At 42.1% G+C, this 21,794-nt stretch overlaps 2 protein-coding genes across 2 annotated transcripts in view; both read right to left on the bottom strand.

Annotated features, from left to right (window-relative positions):
- LOC310771002 (uncharacterized protein) overlaps positions 1-21,794 on the bottom strand; it is a 72,411-nt gene that overhangs the window by 5,006 nt on the left and 45,611 nt on the right. Inside the window, exons 8-15 of the mRNA XM_083663689.1 lie at positions 10,263-10,374; positions 8,320-8,523; positions 7,477-7,631; positions 4,944-5,039; positions 4,293-4,391; positions 3,813-3,879; positions 3,664-3,710; positions 2,529-2,614 (exon numbers count right to left, since the gene is read on the bottom strand). Of these exons, the coding sequence (XP_083519815.1) occupies positions 2,529-2,614; positions 3,664-3,710; positions 3,813-3,879; positions 4,293-4,391; positions 4,944-5,039; positions 7,477-7,631; positions 8,320-8,523; positions 10,263-10,374 (866 nt within the window). The remainder of the gene's footprint in view (positions 1-2,528; positions 2,615-3,663; positions 3,711-3,812; positions 3,880-4,292; positions 4,392-4,943; positions 5,040-7,476; positions 7,632-8,319; positions 8,524-10,262; positions 10,375-21,794) is intronic.
- On the bottom strand, positions 14,723-21,503 carry LOC310771005 (uncharacterized protein). Its single transcript, XM_083663692.1, has 10 exons — positions 21,494-21,503; positions 21,257-21,388; positions 21,014-21,172; positions 20,738-20,877; positions 20,437-20,548; positions 19,969-19,998; positions 19,240-19,420; positions 18,054-18,143; positions 17,213-17,274; positions 14,723-14,846 (listed from the first exon to the last, which is right to left on the bottom strand). Exons 2-9 carry the CDS (start codon positions 21,317-21,319, stop codon positions 17,261-17,263), a joined length of 789 nt encoding a protein of 262 aa, XP_083519818.1. The 5' UTR covers positions 21,320-21,388; positions 21,494-21,503; the 3' UTR covers positions 14,723-14,846; positions 17,213-17,260.

Raw genomic sequence — 21,794 nt, 5'->3', positions numbered from 1 at the left:
CCGGTTATCGTTACATCCCTACTTGGGAGTATGCACACATTGATGAGTTTTGTTGGGGCTATATGTTCACTGATGGCTGATAGTGGGCTCTCTGGAGTTCCGGTAAGAAATTTCCAGAAAGCAGCCTTGGATCAGATTATGAGTCAGACCAGAACAGCCAGACTTTGGGTTTAGGTCTTGGTGAAACCAATGATGCTGATGATGTCATACATCTGGGCTGAACGTGAGGGTGACTGGCTTCTCCATCTGACCACATTCCAGAAGATGCTTACCTACTACTTTGCAGCTGGCCATGTCAACCATATCAGGTATGGCCATACTACAGTATCTTCATTCCATGGAGAAGCTTTCTCCACAAAGCAATTTTCTCCAGGAGCAGCATGTGATGCGACACATTAGTGGAATATGGAATGGCCTGTGGAGCAACCAGTTCATAGAGTCCACTTTCATGAGGTACGGCCACAGTGATGGAGGGATCATTGGATTACCGTGAAGCCATAGGCACTGAAGATATGGGCCCTGAGCCACCACATATGCTGCAAGATTGTGTCAGACATGAAGGAGATAGAAGAGGATAAGACAGATAGGTTCATCTCTATCACAAGGTGGAGGCTAAAGCCATGGGTTAAGCACATGCCAAAGTCAAGGACTTTGTCAGAAACTGGAAACCTGCCTCCATCCATTGGATCCCAATGAACACCCAGGGGAAAGCATCATGAACATCAAGATCACCCTACCAACTGTCTATTGTAGACAGTGCCATAAAGATTGAGGATGGTCTGCATTTATATAGCGCTTTTATCCAAAGCGCTTTACAATGAGTAGATAGTCTACATTCACCCATTCATACACCAATGGCGGCAGGCTGCCACGCAGGGTGCCTACACACCATCGGGAGCAATTTGGGGTTAAGTGTCTTGCCCAAGGACACAACGACAGCAGCTGGGAGGGAGCGGGGATCGAACCGCCAACCCTTGCGTCATTGGCCGACCCGCTCTACCTCCTGAGCTAAAGCCGTCCCCAATGTTAGGAGGCAATGTTAGAAGATGTTGAGAAGACCTGGTCAGAGGGATCTTACAACACCATCTCAAACAAAGTCTCACCATCTCAAACAAAGTGAAGACAATGACAACAACCAAATCAATCCAAGTTGGCATCTCCACAATTTATGACCTAAATGCCATCGATTCAAGGGTAATCACACTGTTGTCTAGTGACCATGAAGTTGACATGAAGGATGTCCTCGCCTATGAGCTGGCACCAGTCCCAACTGCCATGTTTACCGAGGACGGAATGTGAATTTGTAAATCCAAGTCTACACTGAAGAAGTCACTCCAAGTCAAAATCTCCAGGAGGAATGCCAGTGTTGCAGATGTCACTGTCATTGATGGATCAGCCCTTCTTTGGACCATCCACTGGCCAGCTGATGCTGATTTCATCAAAAATGTTATGACACGGCTGACTTTATATCTATCAGACAGTGACGTCTACCTCATCTTAGACATGTGCTATGATTACAGTATCAAGTCCATCACCTGAGATGTCACAGAGACAGAGCTCAGCTAGAAACACCATCCCTTAGCTCTTATGTGAGCTGACCCAAGATCGGCTTTTCCATCTACAAGTTGGTGGTGACAGGGGAGGAGCCATGTGACAGGGGAGGAGCCATGCCCCATTGAGATCAGGTTGGAAGAAAGAAGGAGCCGATATGATCTACAAACTCAGCAGGAGGAAGCTGACACCATCATTGTCCAAAAGGTCCGGTGTGCTGGAGAAGCACATCAAATCTCAGTGGTTTCTGATGACTTCCCATCTCTGCTCATTAGTCAACTATAACTGACCACACAACCAAATTATATGATGATAAGAAAATGAAAACATTAGCCCACTGGTGACGGGCGCACCTGCACATACACATTCCTTTCTGTGCTGCGCCTTTGAAGAATATTGTTCTCATAATTTTGTGTAGGTTAAATAGAAGGCTTGCAGTCACGTAATGGAGGAGTAGCCTACAGAGTAAAGAAAAACTTCAACAATCGATCAATATCAGCTATAGCCTATTTCACCTGTATCTTTTGATTGACATTAAATGCATTAAAATGGCACTATACTATGATCAGTGATATCTGTCCATGCGCAGACCCGCCGCACGTCTCATTAAATCACAATTGTAACAGGAACCAAATCAATATCTGCCGTGCATATAGGCTATATTTTCTATAACAACTCAAATCACATGAAACGTTGCTGCCCTTGCTGCTGCGCATATAGGAATACAATTTAAATCAGGCTCTCAATATCTCACCAGATATGACGGTCGTGTGATAAAAAGTTGCTGTTTTATTTCAAACAAACTAAGTTGTGTATAAAATGATAAAAGGCTGGACTGGGTGGGGGAGGGCAGAGAGAAAATAATCTAAATGTCAGGGAGGGCAGTGGATTTAAAAAATATATATATCATATTTTACCCCACCCCACGTAAATATCAGACAGTCCCTTATTTCTATTGGTCTGTCTCGAATCCTTACCATTCCACCATGAGTGGCAGCTTCTCCTCAGCAGTCCGGCTAGCATCAATCTCTATAGGATAGTAGGTGTTCAGCAGCTCCTTCATCTGCAACGTAGAAGGAGCAGACACACATACCATAACATAGAGACACCCCAACACACATACCATAACATAGAGACACCGCAACACACATACCATAACATAGAGACACCCCAACTTGCAGTCACTTCCTGTATTTGTGCCATGGAGGTTTCGCCACTGTCACGCCCCCTTAGGAGACTGGTCAGCCAATAATTGACAGACAGCCAATCGCAAGCCGAGAACCACGCCCATTTAGGAGACCAGAAGAGTTCAATTTCTTACAATAGAGAGGGTTTGTAAGAGGAAAAGTGAATGGGGTTTTAGAATGGGGATTTCACTTAAATGCATAAAGTCTGTGGTTAACAAAGGTTTATAGGAACGCAAATCTGGGTTCAGCAGGATAATCTTCACAAATGTTAATAACTTTTATGACTTTTGGAAAGTAAATTAATTTTTTTAAACACCTTATTTAGAAAACGCTTCACAAGGCATAAAAGTGATTGTTTGAAGATTATCCTGCTGAACCCAAATTCACGTTCCCAACTTCCCATAAACTTTTTTTATGCATTTAAGTGAAATCCCCATTCTAAAACCCCATAGACCTTTCCCCTGATGAACCAAAATGGCGGCGATTTCTGGTTAAGCCTACACAAATACGTCATCCCTGCGGTACTCTATTGGCGGAGCCTGGAGTGGGGTGTCTCTAATATTAATTGAAAGGTTTCTGCACAGACTTAACAGTCATACATGTAGGTGCAGGATGAGAGTCAAACACAGGGAATCCTATTGTGGCAAAAGCACACCTGTGTCTGCGCTCAGATCCCGGCGCAAAACTGGATGGTATTGTGGCCAAAGTGCAAAATGACACTTGCGTGAGGCAGACGATAGCATAAGATGCAGGGAAGATAGCATAAGATTAAGAGGCGCGCAAACCAGTGCGATAGCACCTGTACGACGATAGGGCCCAGCGGATATAGCACAACAACCAATCAAACAACCAGAGGTACTACGGAGGAAGTGTAAAATAGACCTATTATTTTTTAAATTGTGTATAATAATGAATGCTTCCTTACCTTTCTAGTGCAGTCTTCATTAATCAACAACCGGTTATCCAGGATGTCTGGAAAAATACAAGGAAAAAAGGTTTGAAGCAGTTTCAAACTTGTCATCACCAAACAGTTTGGACAAGATGCTTCTGATGACAATAAGCCTGTGTGCTTACTGTGGGTGGTGGCTCTCTTCCCATTGTGGGCAAATCTGGTGAGGGTCATGTCGAAGTCAGAGATTACCTGAGGAAATAGGACTATTTAGAGGAGAATAGTCTGACTCACTGTACTACACTACTCAGTCAGCACACACACAAGTTAGTTTTGTTTGGTCCAAACCATATAGTCAGGGTTCCTACACATTTTCCATTTCAAAATGCCATTCTTTTCCAGACTAAAATTTCCAGACTTCTCTGTCAGACCATATTTGACATCTGAGTACACAAGGGTGTACCCATAGTAAACCAATGGCCAGACCTCAATTTGGAGGTTTTGGGTTTGAGCCTCAGTGAAAGCTTGGACTTGGATGAACTTCTCAAGTGAAGACTCAAAAGCTCTGACAGAGACTTGTGAGACTTGTGAAACAGCTCTGAACAATAACAGCATGCCCTGAGGACCGTTCATTTCTTCTCAGCACACACAGTCCATTCAGTCACCTGCAGACTGCCTGCACCGGCTCGTTGCATGGCCTGGATCGTCTCCTCCACTCGGCTGCGCTCCCTCATCAGCACTGAACACTTGGCCAGCTCTGGGACCTGTGTGCAGAGGGAAGAGTTCACTCTTACAGCATCCTGCCCCATACTAGTGAGGAAGAGAGCAAAGGCTAGTAAGCAGAGGAAGGGGGAAGAGCAGGAGAGGGGTACAAAAGGAGGCTCCAAGGGGGCTAGCAGTTATGTGCCTATTCATATCACATTACTTAATTGCACAGTCTGTGAAGTGTGAAGTAGACTAAAAATAAAAATGTGTGTTTCAGACATGTGGACAACACATTATGGGCTCTATTCAGACATCATCTTTCTTAACCACCACATTTACACCTCTGTTTGTTGCAGTAGGCAAAGTAAACATTGTAGGTTTGTGACTTACTACTGTAGTATTAGTTTCCCCCAGAACACTGATACACAAAAAATAAAAGATTCCTGTATGATTTATTTTCCAAAATGAGGCCACTGGTTGAACCCTGGCCTATGGCTTATTAACAGATTATTAAAATGCATCGTGAGATGTAACAACATAGATTTTTAAAATATACAAGGCAACAGTAAACATGTCACACATACACAATGCGCGTGCACGCACGCAGGTACCTGTCCATAGTTGGCCACAGCACAGAAGAACTGTAGTTCTAGATAAAGTCTTCCTGGATCTCTGTTGAACAACCACCACAAACAACTGGACAGATTCTATAGACAGAGGGAGGGAGGGGGAGAGAGAGAGAGAGAGAGAGAGAGAGACATTCAGAAATCCATACATGTTGCAGTGTTTCCCATATAAAGTTCATACTGTAAGTAACTTTCTCTGTTATTCCTGCTGAGATCAGAGCTTCTAACTTCCAGTTAGCCATCTGCTAACTTGAATGAGTATAAATAATGAAATCATGTGCGGCTCTTCTAGACTTTCCAAATGTTATCGGAGCAAATTGATCAAATTCTGATACTGAAACAAGTCATTTCCTGGAGGTTGTGTTGTGTGACGCTCTAAAACAATTCATCCACTGTTTTACAGCCATGACAGTAGGCTACGGCTAGGCTTTGTCTTCACTTATAACCAAATCTACATGTGCATACGTCAGCGACAGCTAGTACTATCAAATTTCAATGCAATTTCAACCAATAATATCATGACATGACAGCTGTCAATCAATCTTCATGGCTAGAAGAAAATTCCAAGCAATGTCCTCATTTCATGTAGATGAGGGACATGTGATTGGCTCATTAACTCGCATTCCAGGAATATCGCCATTTACCGCAGTTCGTGGCCCGCTTCAAGACCAGTGCCTGCTCTCTCCGCCTGGAGGCAGCCAACCACCCAGTCCTCTGCAGCTCAGTGCAGTGAAGCAGCCAGGGAGTACGCAGTCCAAGGGGCTGTATTAACATTATATTGTGTTTGTACATAGACCGTTATAGAGAGGCAAAGTGACCGCCTACTTCCTGCTTCAGCACTGTACCAGAGATTTTCATCTGCCATTCACTTTCCCATACACATTTCGTAAAATGCGTATAAAAATAGTTTTACTGGTTCAAACTAGTGTCCTCTAGAGAGAGAGTGGCATCAGCGGAGGACCAAAATGCGAGACTCATTAGCCAATGAACAGCCAGGAATGGGTCTTACGCTACTTTTGCATGCTGCTAAAATAAAGCTGATAATGTACAATTTGATTCAAGGGGGGAAAACCCTTTCTGAGTAGCTACAACACAAACTGTCTATTTTGCTGCAACTCGACAGTGCTGCTTAATCCAGGACCTTACTTCCTGGAACTCTTCAGAGTAAAAAACTGGTCCATTGGAGTGAATGGAGATGTCGGGACTCTTCTATCTACATGGCTCTGGTTCAAACCAAACGGTACAGATATATTTAGAGACAGGAGAGATCGCATAACATTTCACTGGGACCAAAGCGTAAAAAAAAAGCGGGTTTAAAGAAAATATTTTTTCGATGTTTTTTTTGGTCCGAGTGAAATGGTCTATGGTCTCTCCCGATTATAGCGTTAGCTGAACCGTTTGGTTCGACAAAGTAAAACTATTTTATAAGCATTTTTACGAAATGTCTATGGGAAAATAAATGGTGGATGAAAATCTCTGGTACAGTGCTGAAGCAGGAAGTGACGTTCCACTTTGCCTCTCTATGAAATGTGAGCGGTAGGTTTCAGATTTGTCTGATAGAACACATCAGCGGACTGCTGTCTCCCTCTCCTCAGAGGCTCGGGCAGGGCAGCACCCAGTCCCTTACCGCAGACACGCCCATTTTTCAACGGTCAAATCACACTCCTCCACACTCTACTGTGTATATCCCACACTCCTCCACACTCTACTGTGTATATCCTGTTTCACTCAGAATACATCACCATATGGAGTCACGTACTGTGCAAATGGCACATTCGCTGCCAGAACGGGGAGACAAAGGTTCTGCACTACAAAAGTGACGCACTATAGCTTTAATGAAAGTGTTATATGAACTACAACGACCATGATTCAAATGATATCATCTAGGGGTGCACCGATCACGTTTTTTGTCACCGATCGCCTATGGGAAATATCTGCCCAACCGATCATCGACCGATCACCGATTACCGATCACCGATATATAAACTCCTCAAAGAAAGTTTGGAAAGGTTATTTTAGGTTGATTATTTGATCGCATATTTGAGGTCAAAATCGGCCGATACAGATTGCTTGCCGATCGATCGGTGCACCCCTAATATCATCCAGTGTGAAGCTTATCGATTAACATTAATTAGCAATTAATTTTAGACCCTGCATTAGTGCCTGAAATCCCCCCCCCCCCCCCCCCCTGCCAGTAACTTGGCAACCTGTGGGAGCTGAAACAAGTGAGCAGCACATTTGGATGTGACATGCTGTCCTTCTGTACACCTGCCAGGATCATTCACATGCGTCTGATATCTGGATTGTGTCTACATCTGATTTAGCCGGATTACCTTTTCACTCACTGCTTTTGGTACTTGAACTCTGTCTTACATAAACAGTTAAACATAAACAGTCTCTCTTACTCTGTCTCTCTCTCTCTCTAACTCTGTCTCTCTCTCTCTCTCTCTCTCTCTCTCTCTCTCTCTCAAACACACACACACACTCTTGAACATTAATAACAGTATTGTATCCGCACCGCTAGCAGGCTGACAAATAGCAGCAGACACAGCAGTACGTGTCGGACTGTCTGTTTGTCGTCGTGGGTCGGAGGCCCAGGTGGCGGCAGGTTCAGCGGCTGCTCTGGAGAGGTGATGCTCTGCTGCTGCCCGTCACACAGCACCCCACTGTGGCCTGGAGGGGAACAGAAACATTCACAGTCAAGCTGGTGAATGTTCCCACCACACAAGGCAATATAATACTCCAAAGACATATAATCAACAGCCTAAAGCACAAGGACTGGGACTGAGCTGAAGCTGGTCTTCTCTACTTTTTTCTCTCTCTCTCTCTCACTGTTCTCATGGTTTATCTCACTGTTCCAAGAAGTTTGCTTTTGACTGTGAGGCAAAATAAAAGTGTATTCAGTAGGGATGCACCGATCCACATTTTTCACTTCCGATTCGATTCCGATACCTGAATTTGGATATCTGCCGATACCGATATTATTCCGATACCGTTATTCTTCTTGAATATACAGCATAGGCAAAGATTTGGCCAATTAAAAGATTTTTTTTTTTAAATATACCTTGCAAAAAGCAGACAAAATTAAGAAAATATACAAGGCAAAGAAGGATACCATTATACATGGGCAAATTACGGCCAGCGCCCCCGCGCTGGAATTGCAAAAAACAACAAAACAAAAATTCCAATCCAATTCCGATCCGTGAATTATGTTGGTATCGATATTGGATCGGCCCCATCCCTACTTAGGAAGCTTTGTGAAGAACAGCCTCAAATCTGATGGCCAGTGCTGCCTCACAGTGAGCTAATCCCCCCCAAGTCAACCTGTAACTGAGCCATGTAAGCCTGATTCCTCCCTCACCTCTGAGGAAGTAGAGGAGGATCTCTTTGAGCATGGCTTTGTGGATCTCTGGGTGAGTGATGGAGTTCAGCAGCTTCCTCTTTTCCTCACTGGCGAAGATGAGCTGCCCCAGCTTCTGCCTGTCGATCTCCCCGCTCTCCAGCAGGATCTCTGGGCCGAAGTGGTCGACGATGCGGCAGTAGGCAGCACTGTGGGGCTCCACCACTGTTACCGAGGCACAGGCAGTGAGAAGTTGGTGCTTAACAAATGCCACTTGACATCATACATGTCACATAATTACACACTAACTAAACCCAACCTCCCAACTCAAGGTAAACTGCTGTACTGTTGTACTGTCTTGTCTTCTTAATCACCTAATGTCTAGTTTTAACACTGCCCAATTGTCCTATGTCTTTTTGCTGTTATGTTGTATTGCACACTAGAGATGTAACGGTATGAAAATTTCACATCACGATTATCGTGACCAAAATTATCACGGTTATCGTCATTATCGAGACTCACTGAAATCATTTTACGACGTTTTATATTGAAAACTCAGACCCAAAAAGGAGTGATAAACTCACTGAAATCATTTCTCCAAGGCTGCACATTTGCATCTGGGAGAAGGTTGCCAACTTTGGTTGATAATGGACAGTATTTACCATGTTTTTCAACACACTGTAATCACGGTACCACGGTTTTAACGATAATGAAAATTTGAAACGGTACGGTATCATAAGGAATTTTATCATGGTTATCATTAAAACCGGTTATCGTTACATCCCTATTTTATCCCTATATTATATATATTCTCTATTAGTGTTGTCACGGTTTTCGGTACTTCGGTACTAAAGGCTGAATTATGCTCACCCTGCCATGAAGGGCGCGGGGGTGGAGCGAGGGCCGGGCGCGTCAAATGACGTAAATTTGTTGGGCGTGGTTATTTGCTAGCTCCGTCTGGCGCTCGCCTTGTGCCTGATTTTTTTTCTAACAGCGCGAGCAGCGCACGGCTTCTCTCCAAACATGTCCGCTTTCAAGCCACTGAACCCTGAACACTGAGCTGTGTTTTCGCCACATTTCTTGACCCATGTGGTAGGCTATAAACTTTGATTTGCAACTGTTCGTTTTTAGTAATTTCACCAAGTAAATGTGTTGTGTTGAGAGCATTATTGAGAGAGATTAAAAGCAGCACAGAGTAGGCTATCAGGGCTGAGAAGTAAAACGGCTTTCAGTAAAAACAAGTTTGGTGATTTGATTCCTTCATGTGCTGATGTGCGGTCGTTTGAGAGTGAAAGCGCACTCAGTACTGCACATAATAGCGTTTCATTGCGACTTTTCACGGGCTGTTCTCACCATTGTACAATACATGCTGATCACTTTCTGAGTATAATGGCATCTGCCCCAGCGCGAGGTCTGCACGGAGACTCGCAGGGCCCCACCCCACGGAGCTTTGCTCGAGTATAAGAGCACCTTTAGTCAGTACTACATTGTTTTCGGTACTTCGGTACCTGTTTTTGCATGGTACCGAGCGTATCGTTTTGTTTTTTTAATTCAATAAACAATACTTGAGGGCTACATGCCACTGGTGTTGCACTGTCTGCTCTCACTGCCATACAGAGTTGAATATAAGAAGTAAGCAGAAGCACATTGTTTTGTTTTAAAGTTGAAGGCTACATGCCATTTGTTCATTGGAAATGGTTGCATACTTTAATAAAAGAGAATATGTTGAAGAAATATCAGTCTGTTTTTTTTACCGTGGTACCGAAATTGGTACCGAGTACCGTGGAAATTCACTAGTACCGGTACCGACTACTGAATTATTGGTACCGTGACAACACTAATTCTCTACAGTATCTCTATACAGTATATTCATTCTGTGAACCGGAAGAGGTTGCACTGGAAAGGACCGGCAGAGAGAGAGGGCATGGCCTAAAGGACCAGCAGAGAGAGAGGGAGTGGCCTACCTTTCCTGGCCACCACATCAGCATCAATGATGGGGCATCCGAGCTCCCGCAGCATTGAAGACACTGTGCTCTTCCCTGAGGCGATACCGCCGGTCAGTCCCACCAAAAACATCTGGAGGCAAAGGTCAAAGGTCAGGATGTTACCAGAATCACTATCCATATTTACGGTCGGTGGTTCAAAGCCAAAGCCACACAAAAAACTGGAAAAATATTGTCTAATTTGTTGTATTATTAAAAACATAATAGCCTCAACCTGAGAGAGAAAAAAGTCAGAGCATGGTTAACTTGAACAGATTAAAAATACCTGCATACAAGAAAAATACACATCTGCAGATTAACAGGTTGTGCATTTGATGTATATAAAAAAAATAGATCCACACATAATAGTGTCTATTAAAAGCAAATGAAAGGGGATACATTTACAAAAACAGAGTATGGGAAATAAGTAAAAAATCTGTGCAAAAGGGTCTGTTGTACTGCTGTGGTAAGGCTTTAATAATAAGAAGATATAAAACAAGAGCGGCTCAAAGCCATATATAACTTAATTGGGGGCTAGTGGACTGGACTGGTACATTAATTTCTAGAACATCTAGTTAGATGACATGATACTGCAGCTAGCCGAGGAGCTGAGACCTGTGTTGGAGAGACCGACTAGGCGACACGGGGCTCTTGCACTTTTTTTTGCGAAGGGAGATTTTCAAACTGAAGTGGCCGACATATCCAAAATATCTCAACCTGCTATGTCACGTAATTTAACTGAGGTAGCAACAGCCATCAGCAATTTGGCTCCTCGGTACATACAGTTTCCAAGGGGGGAGGAACAACAACACACATCGTTAGCCTACTAGCGCTCCTACTTCCCCCGCGAGTTGAGAAAGGAGGAGGTGTCTGTTGCTAGTGGTTGCTAGGGTAACAGACAGAAAAGTTGATAACCGATGCTGGATGAGTATTTAGGATTTCCTAACAAGACATAAGATAGGATTTAGCAAGATAAGATAGGATTCCTAAAGTTAGTTAGGATTTGCTTCTGTAATACCAAATCAGAAAAAATCCTACCTTAAACTAGTCCTATCCTAACTTAAGACATAAGATAGGGAGTTTCTATTTTCTTTTCATTATCCCCCCCCCCCCCCCCCCCCTTCCCCGAGCATTTATCCGTGTCACAAGAGCATATAGTATAGCGGATTAGCACCCAAAAATAAGAGAATTGTGCACTTTTGGAATACCATAAGGACTATTTTCTGATGTGGAGGGAAGTCAGATTTGACCTCAAATCCAAGATGGCTGGCATTTCCCCAAGTCTTATGTACAAATGTGCAAGTGTGCACTTCTTCAAAGAAGCATGAACTGTCCCACATAGTGAGTGAATACCATAAGGTTTATTGACAGATATGGAGGGAAGTCAGATTTGACCTCAAATCCCAGATGGACGCCATTTTCCCAATTTACATTAGATTTGGGAAAATGGTAGCCATCTTGTTTTTTTTGGGTCAAATCTTACTTCCCTCCATCTTACTGACCCTTATGGTCACTTAGTATGTGAGAAATGTCATGCTTCTTTGAAGAAGTGCACAATTGTTATAAGCACATTTGTACATTAATCTTGGGGAAATGGCAGCCAACTTGGATTTGAGGTCAAATCTGACTTCCTTCCACATCTGAAAATAAACCTTAGTGTTCATTCACTTTGTGAGAGAGTTCGTGCTTTTCTCAAAAAATGTACAATTGTTATAAGCAGATTTGTACATTTTACACCAGAAAATGGTGGCCATCTTGGAGTTGAGGTCAAATCAGACTTCCCTCCACATCTGAAAATAATCCTTGTGGTATTCACTCACTATGTGAGGAATTACCGTAAATTCCGGACTATAAGCCGCGGCTTTTTTCCCGTTTTTTGGCCCCTGCGGCTTATATAACGGTGCGTCTTATCTATGGATTTTTTCAGAAAAAAAAAAAAAAAAAAAAAAAACTCTCTTTTTTAGCACTCTTTCTAACTATAAATCCACTTCTGTTTTAATTTCCTCTCTTGCCCTCTTTTCACCACACCGCGGACACTGTGTGCACTGTAAAAATAAACAACGGTGGTGTTGTGTTATGTTGTTTTGTTGAAATGTTACGGTAATACGGTAAATGGGAGCTTCCTCAAACAGCCATCTCTTTCCCGACAATACCCTCTGTGCGTGACCACTTACATATGGTAATTACGGTAAGCAAACGGCCACAAGCCCATCAACTCCCTCCCCCGACTACCAGGAGAAAATCACAAACTTCGGGGAATTCACACAAAGGAAGATCAAGGAATATTCCATCGAACCGGAGCAGATCATAAATATGGATGAAGTGCCTTTGACGTTCGACCTGCCACTCACTCGGACTGTTAACAAGAAGCGCCCTGGAGGATTCTTTCACCAAAAAAAAGCTTTGCTCGTTCTCGACAGCATGAGAACGAGCAGTAGATGATCATGAGGTGGTTTTTCAGACGTGTCGATATAGCAGTTTATCGCAAAAGTGTAATGGAAACACATTTTTCGCATTTGCACGTCATGTGACCCATATTATCCCTTGGAAAAGGAGCGGAAAATAAGTTTGGTAAGTAAGGTTCGATAGCCGTGTCAAAACCTCCGCAGCAAGTGGAAAACTTTGAAGCAACGCTACCTAGCAGAAAGACGAGTGTTGTGCAAAAGCGTAGCCGGGCAAATTAGATAATGTTTGGCAGAAATCGGTCCATGGTGACAGCAGGCTGCCTGTGTGCGCGCATTTGGCACAGCGGCGAGATGAGAGGATGAAAAGCACACACTGGTGCGGTGGTGCTGTCTGAAGTGAATACAGTGACTGTGAGTAGGCTAATACATTGCACACGTTTCAGGTGCAATTATAGAACCAAATCAGCCTTTTCCCCCCTCCATCTCTAAATCGGACCAGTTGTAGGCTATTAGGCTACCTTTTTTCCTCTGCCTGTCGCGCTGACTGCATTCACGCAGCCAGCAACATTTTGCGACTCATTTTCTTTTGAATTGATAATCAGGCTCGTTTATATGCATTGTAACTTCATGTTGGGATTTCCATTGACCATTGGTTGGATTTGAGCATGCAGGGGACGGGATATGGGGCAGATCCCCGTGCGTAATCACTGTGGCAGCTGCTGCAACGGGGAATCACTCAAACGCAACTTCAATGGAAACGCCTACAAGTCGCAATTGTACATTGTCGAAGTTGTAGAAATATCGCAATTCTTTTGCGAAAAACTGTAATGGAAACACAGCTATAGATGAAGAGGAGTTCGTTGGTTTTGAGTGACAATGAAGGAGAGAGGAGAGTGGTTGACGAAGCCACCCTGAACCTGTTCGTTTCCGACACTGAAGATGAGGACTTTGGTGGTTTCAGTACGCAGGAAGAAGAGGAAGACGAGCATTAGTGACTTGACTTCTCTGGTTACAGGTTTGCTGCACATATAGCCTATTGTTGTGTGATTTTGTCTGGGGATTAGTGACCTGACTTTTGTTTTGTTTTGTTGAAATGTTAATAAATGGGAGCTTCCCCAAACAGCCATCGCTTTCCCGACATTCCTCTCTGTGCACGAACCCTTTCATATGGTAATTAAACATCAAAACACCCGCGGCTTATAGACCGGTGCGGCTTATAGAAGAAAAAAATAGTCAATTTTGGTCCCGCGGCTTATACACCGGTGCGTCTTATAGTCCGGAATTTACGGTACATGCTTTTCTCAAAAAGTGCACAATTATTCTGCTAATCCGCTCTACTAATAACTAATCATCTCACCTGCATATTTCCTGACCAGGCCACACATGAACTTGCGCTCCACATTGAGGTTAAAGATGTTGTCTAACACCTCCATGGCTCGCTTCTCCATTGCTGAAAAGAGGAACGCCTGGCCTGAGGGGAGGTGAGCGACCACCTCTGCTCCACGTGGTTCTTCTTTTCTAGAGCACAGATCTTTCTCTGCGCCCTAATACACACCCGCACACACACAGACACAACATATGAAAGACATGTTACAATGATTCCATGAAGTCATTTATGCAAGAGGCCATTCTTATAGCACACTCTTAAATGTCCATGCCTGTCTACCTATCTACCCCACACCCAACTGGGCAGTGGTATTCCTGGCTGCTAAAATCACAGCAAAATGATTACTTTAATTTGTTTTGACATTATGACGCCTACTTTTCCGTTCTCGAGATCAAATCCACAACTTGAGCTCCTCCTTGAGATGTTGTAAGTTGCCATCTAAGAAAAGAGAGAAGTAAAAAAGGGGTGGGGGGGGGTATAGCATAGGTTTACTGCAAAACCAAGGAGGCAAGAAAATCTTCAAGCAATGGGTCTTCGGAAAAAACTTTTTTAATAGTCTAAATTGTTGTTGTTAACATCGATGTGTTATATAAAAAAAAAAAAAAAAATTACATTACATTTTTATATAACCCAATAAAGCATTGACTTACTGTCCCCTCTGAAACTGGTAGAGATTTTCGACATAAGTCTCCTCCCAGGAAAAGGAAACCTCTTGCTTCTTCAGAGAAGCCTCCAGATCCTTCCCCCAACTCCTGATGTCTTCAACAGTGGTACCTTGAAAATAGCATGTAAAAACAAAACATAGATTAGCTTAGTGTTTCTCCAACAGTGGTGGTTAGAGGTCAATGGTTCAATTATTAGATAAAAAAAAAAAAGGCAAACTTTAAATGAAAAACCATGGAAAAAGGATACGGATGCTGAGACAAGGATTGAGACGCAAGGAGTTCTCCTACCTACTGTATCAATGACTGCACGGTGTATGGGGGCTCTGATATTAAACATGTTTAATCTCCATAGAACTGTATTCAAGGTAATAGATCATATGTAAGGGTTCATGCGCGATGAAGTGTCCATTCTCAGAAATTAATGGACAATGCAGAGGCGCAGTCCATTAATTTCTGATAATGGACACCTCCAAGTGCATTAACCCGCTTATACCATAGTCACTAACCAAAGAAACAAAACAAGTCCATTCATTTCATTCATTCATTTTCATGCATTTTGCAATCTAAATCTAGTTGTCATAACTTTGAGAACCGGAGACAAAATCCCCTAGGCTGCTCAAGATTTTCACAGGATGAAATAGACTCAGACGGCCGCAGCATGTGGCTGATCGCTCATAGGCTACAGTATCAGTAAGTTCATAGGGGCAGTCGGCATCCTGTGGAATGCAGCCTTTTAGGCTAAGATAATTCAGATTTTCGTTTGTTTATGACAGGTGACTGCTTCCTTGTTGTTGTTATGGTTGCGCTCGAGCGCTTCGGTCAGCTGACAAATGTAAACGTCAGATCTCCGTAAATGCCCGTCATTTTGATCAACTGAGCACACAAGGGTAACCCAAATGGTTACTTTGACCTTTTTTTTCTTCTAAATTTATGAAAGTGACATATTAACACTGAACGGTGGTATAGAGCTCAAACGGCTCTGCTGAGGACATGGCACATGGATATGAATTGTGAACAGACGTTTGCCAGGACTTAGCTAGGTTTACATTATAACAAAATAATGGACACGCTACAGCAAATCAGAATCGAGTATTCACCCAGACCATGGTATAAGCTGGCTTATGTCTTACTCTAGATAAAGTGTGTTAATACTAGTACGGGTCGATAAAGCAAAAATATCATCACAGTATTTGTCTTAGTTCTGAAAATATAACAGAATTTGGAATTATTTAGTTATCCAGTGCTTTTAAATATGCCAAATGTTGTTAGTCAGTGAGTAAGTGAACACTCAAGAGGTTATGAAGGTGCTCCTTGCAAGCAGTTAATTCATATTAGAACACGGCTCTCTCGAATACTCGATTCTGATTGGTCAATCAACAATATTCACCGGTCATTATTTCTCGACGACCGACCGCTGCTCTGCCACACCTGGTATTAATCAGTTGATAAGAGCCTTTTGTCAGCAACCACTAGCCTACTAATTAGGCCAACCAGTTGCAGCTGTGGTGTCTTGTGTGCCAATTACGAATGAAACCACTTTGTGTTGAAAACGCTATTAAAATATTTGAATAATTATTTTTGTCAGATTATTGAATGATTTAGTTGTAGGCCGTGTTCTAAGCGGGATAATGTATACTGAGCCAGTATCAACAGCCAGGGTTTTTCTGCATCTAGAGCAAATGTACATATTTATTCACAATAATCTTCAGGACTGTTGATGGGAGATTTGATACAGGAATCAACGCCTATAGGCTTGCCTGGGGAAGTAAAGTGCCACATCAGTAAATACCGCAACTCGCCCGTAGGTGCATATACAGTATACAGTATACGGCACTTTCTTGATATTATAGGGCTTTGTTTATATGACAGCTTATTTTACTAGTGGTCATCAATTAGCTATTCATCTCTGTACTAGTAAAAGACTCTCCCACCTTTCGCTCAAACAGAGAAGTCCCCTTAGCGCATGTTGAGGGAAGCAACTGTAACTTCATCGTGGCTAAACAGGTTTCAACAAGCACGCTATTGCAAAAGTTAGTGAGTTAACAAACCCCCACCCATAGTACTGTAGGAAACTCAAAAACATTTTTTATAGGGGTAAGTAAAAGAAACACTCAGGGAAAGTTGATTTCTAACCAAATACAAGTAGAGAGAATATCCCTTGTCCCATCGGATTACTTACTGTCAGTGTTGGGGGTAACTCATTACAAAAGTAACATATTACATGTAATATATTACTTTTAGCAGTAACTCAGTAATATAACTTATTACTTATAGGATTTCAGTAGTATTATACCAGTTACTTTGTCAAGTAACTCAAGTTACAATTTGAGTTACATTTGATTCAATCAAAGCACATATTTAAAAAAAGATACAATCATTTCCTAATCAAACTGTGTTTTTATGCAAAAAACCACTATAGATGATAATAACAAAGGAAAAGAATAAAATTTAGAATTTTGCATTGTTTACACTGACTTCAAGGCGGTTGAAATTATTTTTCGGGATGGTTCCGGGGCAGCGATGTCATTCTGCTACTGCTGTTATTTTGGTGAAAGTAATGCAAAAGTAGTGTAATAAGTAACAAGTTACTCTACACAGAAAGTAATATTGTAAAGTAACTTATTACTTTCAAATGAAAGTAACTAGTAATATGTAGTCTATTACATTTTGAAAGTAACTGCCCAACACTGCTTACTGTAACTGTGTTACAACTGTGTTAACCCTCTAGCTCCTATGCACTTTCATCCTTATGCACTTTTATCTCTTCTCTCTTCTATCTTGCTATCCTCCTATTCTTCTCATCCGCACGTCTATTGTCTGTAAATATGTTCTAATTTAATTGCCGTTTATACATTTTTTCGTTTAAAACTTTTATTAATTTTTTCTTGTTATTGCTGTACTGTTTTAACCTGGTTGTATGTCGCTTTGGATAAAGGCGTCTGCCAAATATAAATAAAGTAAAGTAAAAGTAAAGTAACTAACCCCTCTTAATCTACCCCCCCCCCCACCCAAAAAAATTGAAGAAAAAAACTCTGAAAAACGAATGCTACTCTTACTAATGCTACTTTCTTGCTTCAAAAGTGGAACTGTTGTAGATGGTGTTGCATAGCAGAATGTGATATTGTAAGTCGCTTTGGATAAAAGCATTTGCTAAATGACATAATGTAAATGAGAGAACATGTTACGGAGTACAGGAGTATACAGTATATCAAACCAAAAATGAATTGCCATGTAAAAAGACACCCATAGAAGTACAGTGTGAAGATAATAATTGCATGACAATAATTAACACAAAATGAAGACATAGTTTAAATACCTGGCAAAGACTTCATGAGGTTTGTCAACTCTTTCTTTGACTCCTCCTTTATTTTCTCGGCCTTCAGAAGTCGCTGAGGAATGCCTGTTACTACAAAAAGAGAAATACAGTGCTAAGATTTAACCAAAGACAGAGGCTGGATTATTGACTTTTCTATGTAGAGCAGTGGTTCCCAAAGCGGGGTACGCATATGTAGAGCTACTACAGGGGGTACTTGAGAGCAAGGGGGGAAATTATTGGCAAATTCACTTTCCCATATCTTCGGGACACTTTCAGTCTCATTATCCAAATCCCCATAAGTATTCCGACAGCTTTCCTAGGGCCCAAACGGTTACGGTAATTTAACTTATTTTGGATTTTTACACTGAAGCTGTTCCAAATGCATCGCTTGGCCCCTGTTGAATCTCTGCTTAAAGAAACGTAGTCTTTTTTTCAGAGATGTGTTGACACTGCTTATAAATGCATCCCTGAGGCATTTTTTCTGCATTTTAGAAATTTATTTTCAGTAGTTCTTACATCAGCCCATAATGGATTTAATTCACAGTTCCAAAAAGCTTTACCTTTTAGTTGATGTCCTAGACTTGTAGGTAAGCCAGAAGTCTTAGTGGAAGAGTGTCTATCTATCTCTGCATAGAGAACACTGCACAGTGAACTGTAGCAGAGATCCACATCCTCCTGATTATCCCAACAACCCATATGTCTGATAATTTCTAGTAAAACAGTGCAACACAACTCTGATGAAAGAAAGTTATCAGGGAAGACTCTAGGTCGCCTACTTTTATTTAGATCAACTGGGGGCTGAACTGTAGGGTACCTTTGAGCATTGGCTTTAAATTTAGGAAATGGTCAGGCACTTTACACCGATCCCCCAAGTCCCTTCCCCGTGCAGCGCCTTCGGGTGATAGGTAGCATGAAAAAGTAACAAAAAAATATTGTGAAACTCGGTGTTCAAATCTTAAAGCAAAAATATCATCTACTGCCTTATCAACAATGTTAACCTTGAAATACTGAAGTAACTCATCCTTAACAAAAATACCAACCCCACCCTAGGCTTTAATATGCAGATTCCTATTTTGTCAAGTCCAGCCGTCCAAAGCAATTATAGTGTGTATCACACACACACACACACACACACACACACACACACACACACACACACACACACACACACAAACAAACAACTCACTTTGCTTCTGTTGCACTTTGGCAGAGTAGTGCAGGAGAGCATCTGTAAGGAGGTCTGTGCGATGAGATGGGGTCATCTCCTTTGTGATTTTTCCAAATTTTCGCAGGTAGGACCACAAGCGCTCACTCTGCTCCCCATCAGCCAGTCCTGTTCCCTTGTGGAATCGAGTGTTGAACTGGAACTGTAAACACGACATAAAACATCTGTAAAATATTAATCATGCTTAGTTGGTGTATTCATGTCCTCCTCAACGACTTGCCCGATCATGATCAGGAAATTTCAGGGAGCCAACACGGCATAGTTAGAGACATGGATCAAGGTTAATTACTGTTACAACTATGAAGAAATTATGATGAGAACTAGCAGGCTCACAGACAATTAAAAAGAGAGAGGCTTGAATGTGTGAACACTTCTCAACTGTGCTGTGGTCTCTTACCTTCTCTTATGCAATACAGCAAAAAAAAAGTACTGTGGAGACACAATGCTACCCTAAATTCAAGCACCTTCAATGTCTATTTCCACAAACTTTTAAGGCATAGATTTCAATGATTTTAAGGACCCGTGGGGACCCCGAGTCTAGTGCGGTAGTTTTTTGTACTTATTAAAGCACAGTCTATGGAAAATAGACTGTGCATCAGGCTCAACTAGCAAACATCTACTTTCTGATCCAGGTAGAAAATGTTCCTAACCTGACATGCAAGATTGTGCCCATAAGAATGGAACACTGACCTTGTTGTTCATCAGGTCAGGATAGTGGCGCTAAAGAAATGGCAGAAAAAGTAAAGAAAACACAACTTTAATTCATAACTACACATAGTCAATTGACTGATCCCACACCCTCTTGACCCCAGCAAAGACATTTTTGACTTATCCCCCAGCTCTGTAACAAAAACAAGGTTGCATTTGGTTCCAGGTAAAATGCTTTATTACCTGCTTCCATCAAATCAAGGGGGAAATCCGGAAGTAGGACACAGACAGACAGAGGCAGACAGACAGTCAGTTACAGATAAGCAGGCAGACAGAGAGACAGACACAGACAGAGGGAGAGAGACAGACCGAGACAGACACACAGAGATAGAGACAGACAGAGATGCAGAAATTAGATGGATATATAGATAGATAGATATAGATGCAATGATTTTAAAACCTTTCACATTTGCTCTGCAATAGTACCGTAACTTAAATATGTAGTGTTACCTGTAGGTGGGGTTTGAGTTTGCACGCGATGTCGTACATGAAAACCATTTTCAGCTGGCGCTCCTCCTGCTCTCTACTGAATTCCTTCAGCAAGAGGACAGCATTTGACAGTCTGAAGAAATTAAGCAAAAAGAGTTAGATTCACACTGCTCCTAGTTCTAGGAAGGTTCCTAGTAGAGGATGGGTCAAATGCAGAGGATGAATTTCCCCATGGGGATAAATAAAGGATAACTTAACTTAAATCAAATAAATGATGTATTTAAGCATATATTTAGCATTAGTTCTTGCAAAAATCAAATACCTTTCTCCAGATTTCAAGTTTAGAAACTTGACTGGATGCTCATGCCTGCAGGTGAGCCCGAATACGCCAGTTTCATCCAGCTTTTTGAACCTGACTCTTGACCGGATTGCACTCCCAGCATGGAATCCAGGACACCCCCCCTTTGAGGGGAAAAGACAGAATCCTTTCATCACTAAGCATGTTACATTGATTTGACATGAGTAACAAAGCAGATCGCTTTCTTAAAACTATCACATGTAGGTGGAATTCTTCTCTCAAATGAAACTATAGTCCTACCTCTGGTTGAGGGTTTGCATGTTCAACAAAACTGTCCACTTCACTCTGATTGAGGAAAAATCTATCTTCATGTTTTGGAGGCTCAAAACTTTCCCCTGACGACTTTTTCCGTGGAAGTCCAAACAGCGCGTCGGCAGCCACACAGAGGGTTCCATTTTCCTAATATAATACAAGCAATGATTAAATATACGCACATGAAATAATAATGCACATCCAGACATGCCATAACAATTATTACTGTACCTTTGGACACATGGGACAGCTGGCTCCATCAGTCAGTCTTGGTGCCAAAACAGAGCAGGCCATCTGCTGGAACTGCCAGTGCCTGAACTCTTCATAGCATTCCTTCACCAAAATGCTATACAGTTCAAGCAGCTAAAACGCAACAAAATAGGAATTTGAAGATTAATAAGATGCCAATAATGTGAGCCCTGCTAATGTGGTAGAAAAGGAATTCCATATTCATAACATAAGATCCACCTGAGTTGAAGGAAAGGCTTCCTGGATCGCTGAAATGATTCCCCTCATGGAGACCCCACATTCCAGTTGGAGAAGAGAAATTAGTCTCATCAGACTCAAGGATATGGCTGTTTGTGGGCGTCTGGGTGAAGCTGGCCACAACCCCAAACGGATAGGAGTTGCATGTTCTGATTCGCACATACAGAATGTGCAAACAACAACATGCATTCTTGCTGCAACAAAAAGGATTTTACAAATGATTAATCTTTCAGGGTGTTGAGGCAGGCTCACAGCCCTATACTGTAAGCCACCGAGGTGCTTG

The sequence above is a fragment of the Poromitra crassiceps genome, assembly GCF_964638095.1.
Source record: "Poromitra crassiceps genome assembly, contig: HAP1_SCAFFOLD_297, whole genome shotgun sequence".
NCBI lineage: Eukaryota > Metazoa > Chordata > Actinopteri > Beryciformes > Melamphaidae > Poromitra > Poromitra crassiceps.
Note: the sequence above shows the minus strand (reverse complement) of the source record. Positions and strands in the feature narration are given on the sequence as shown.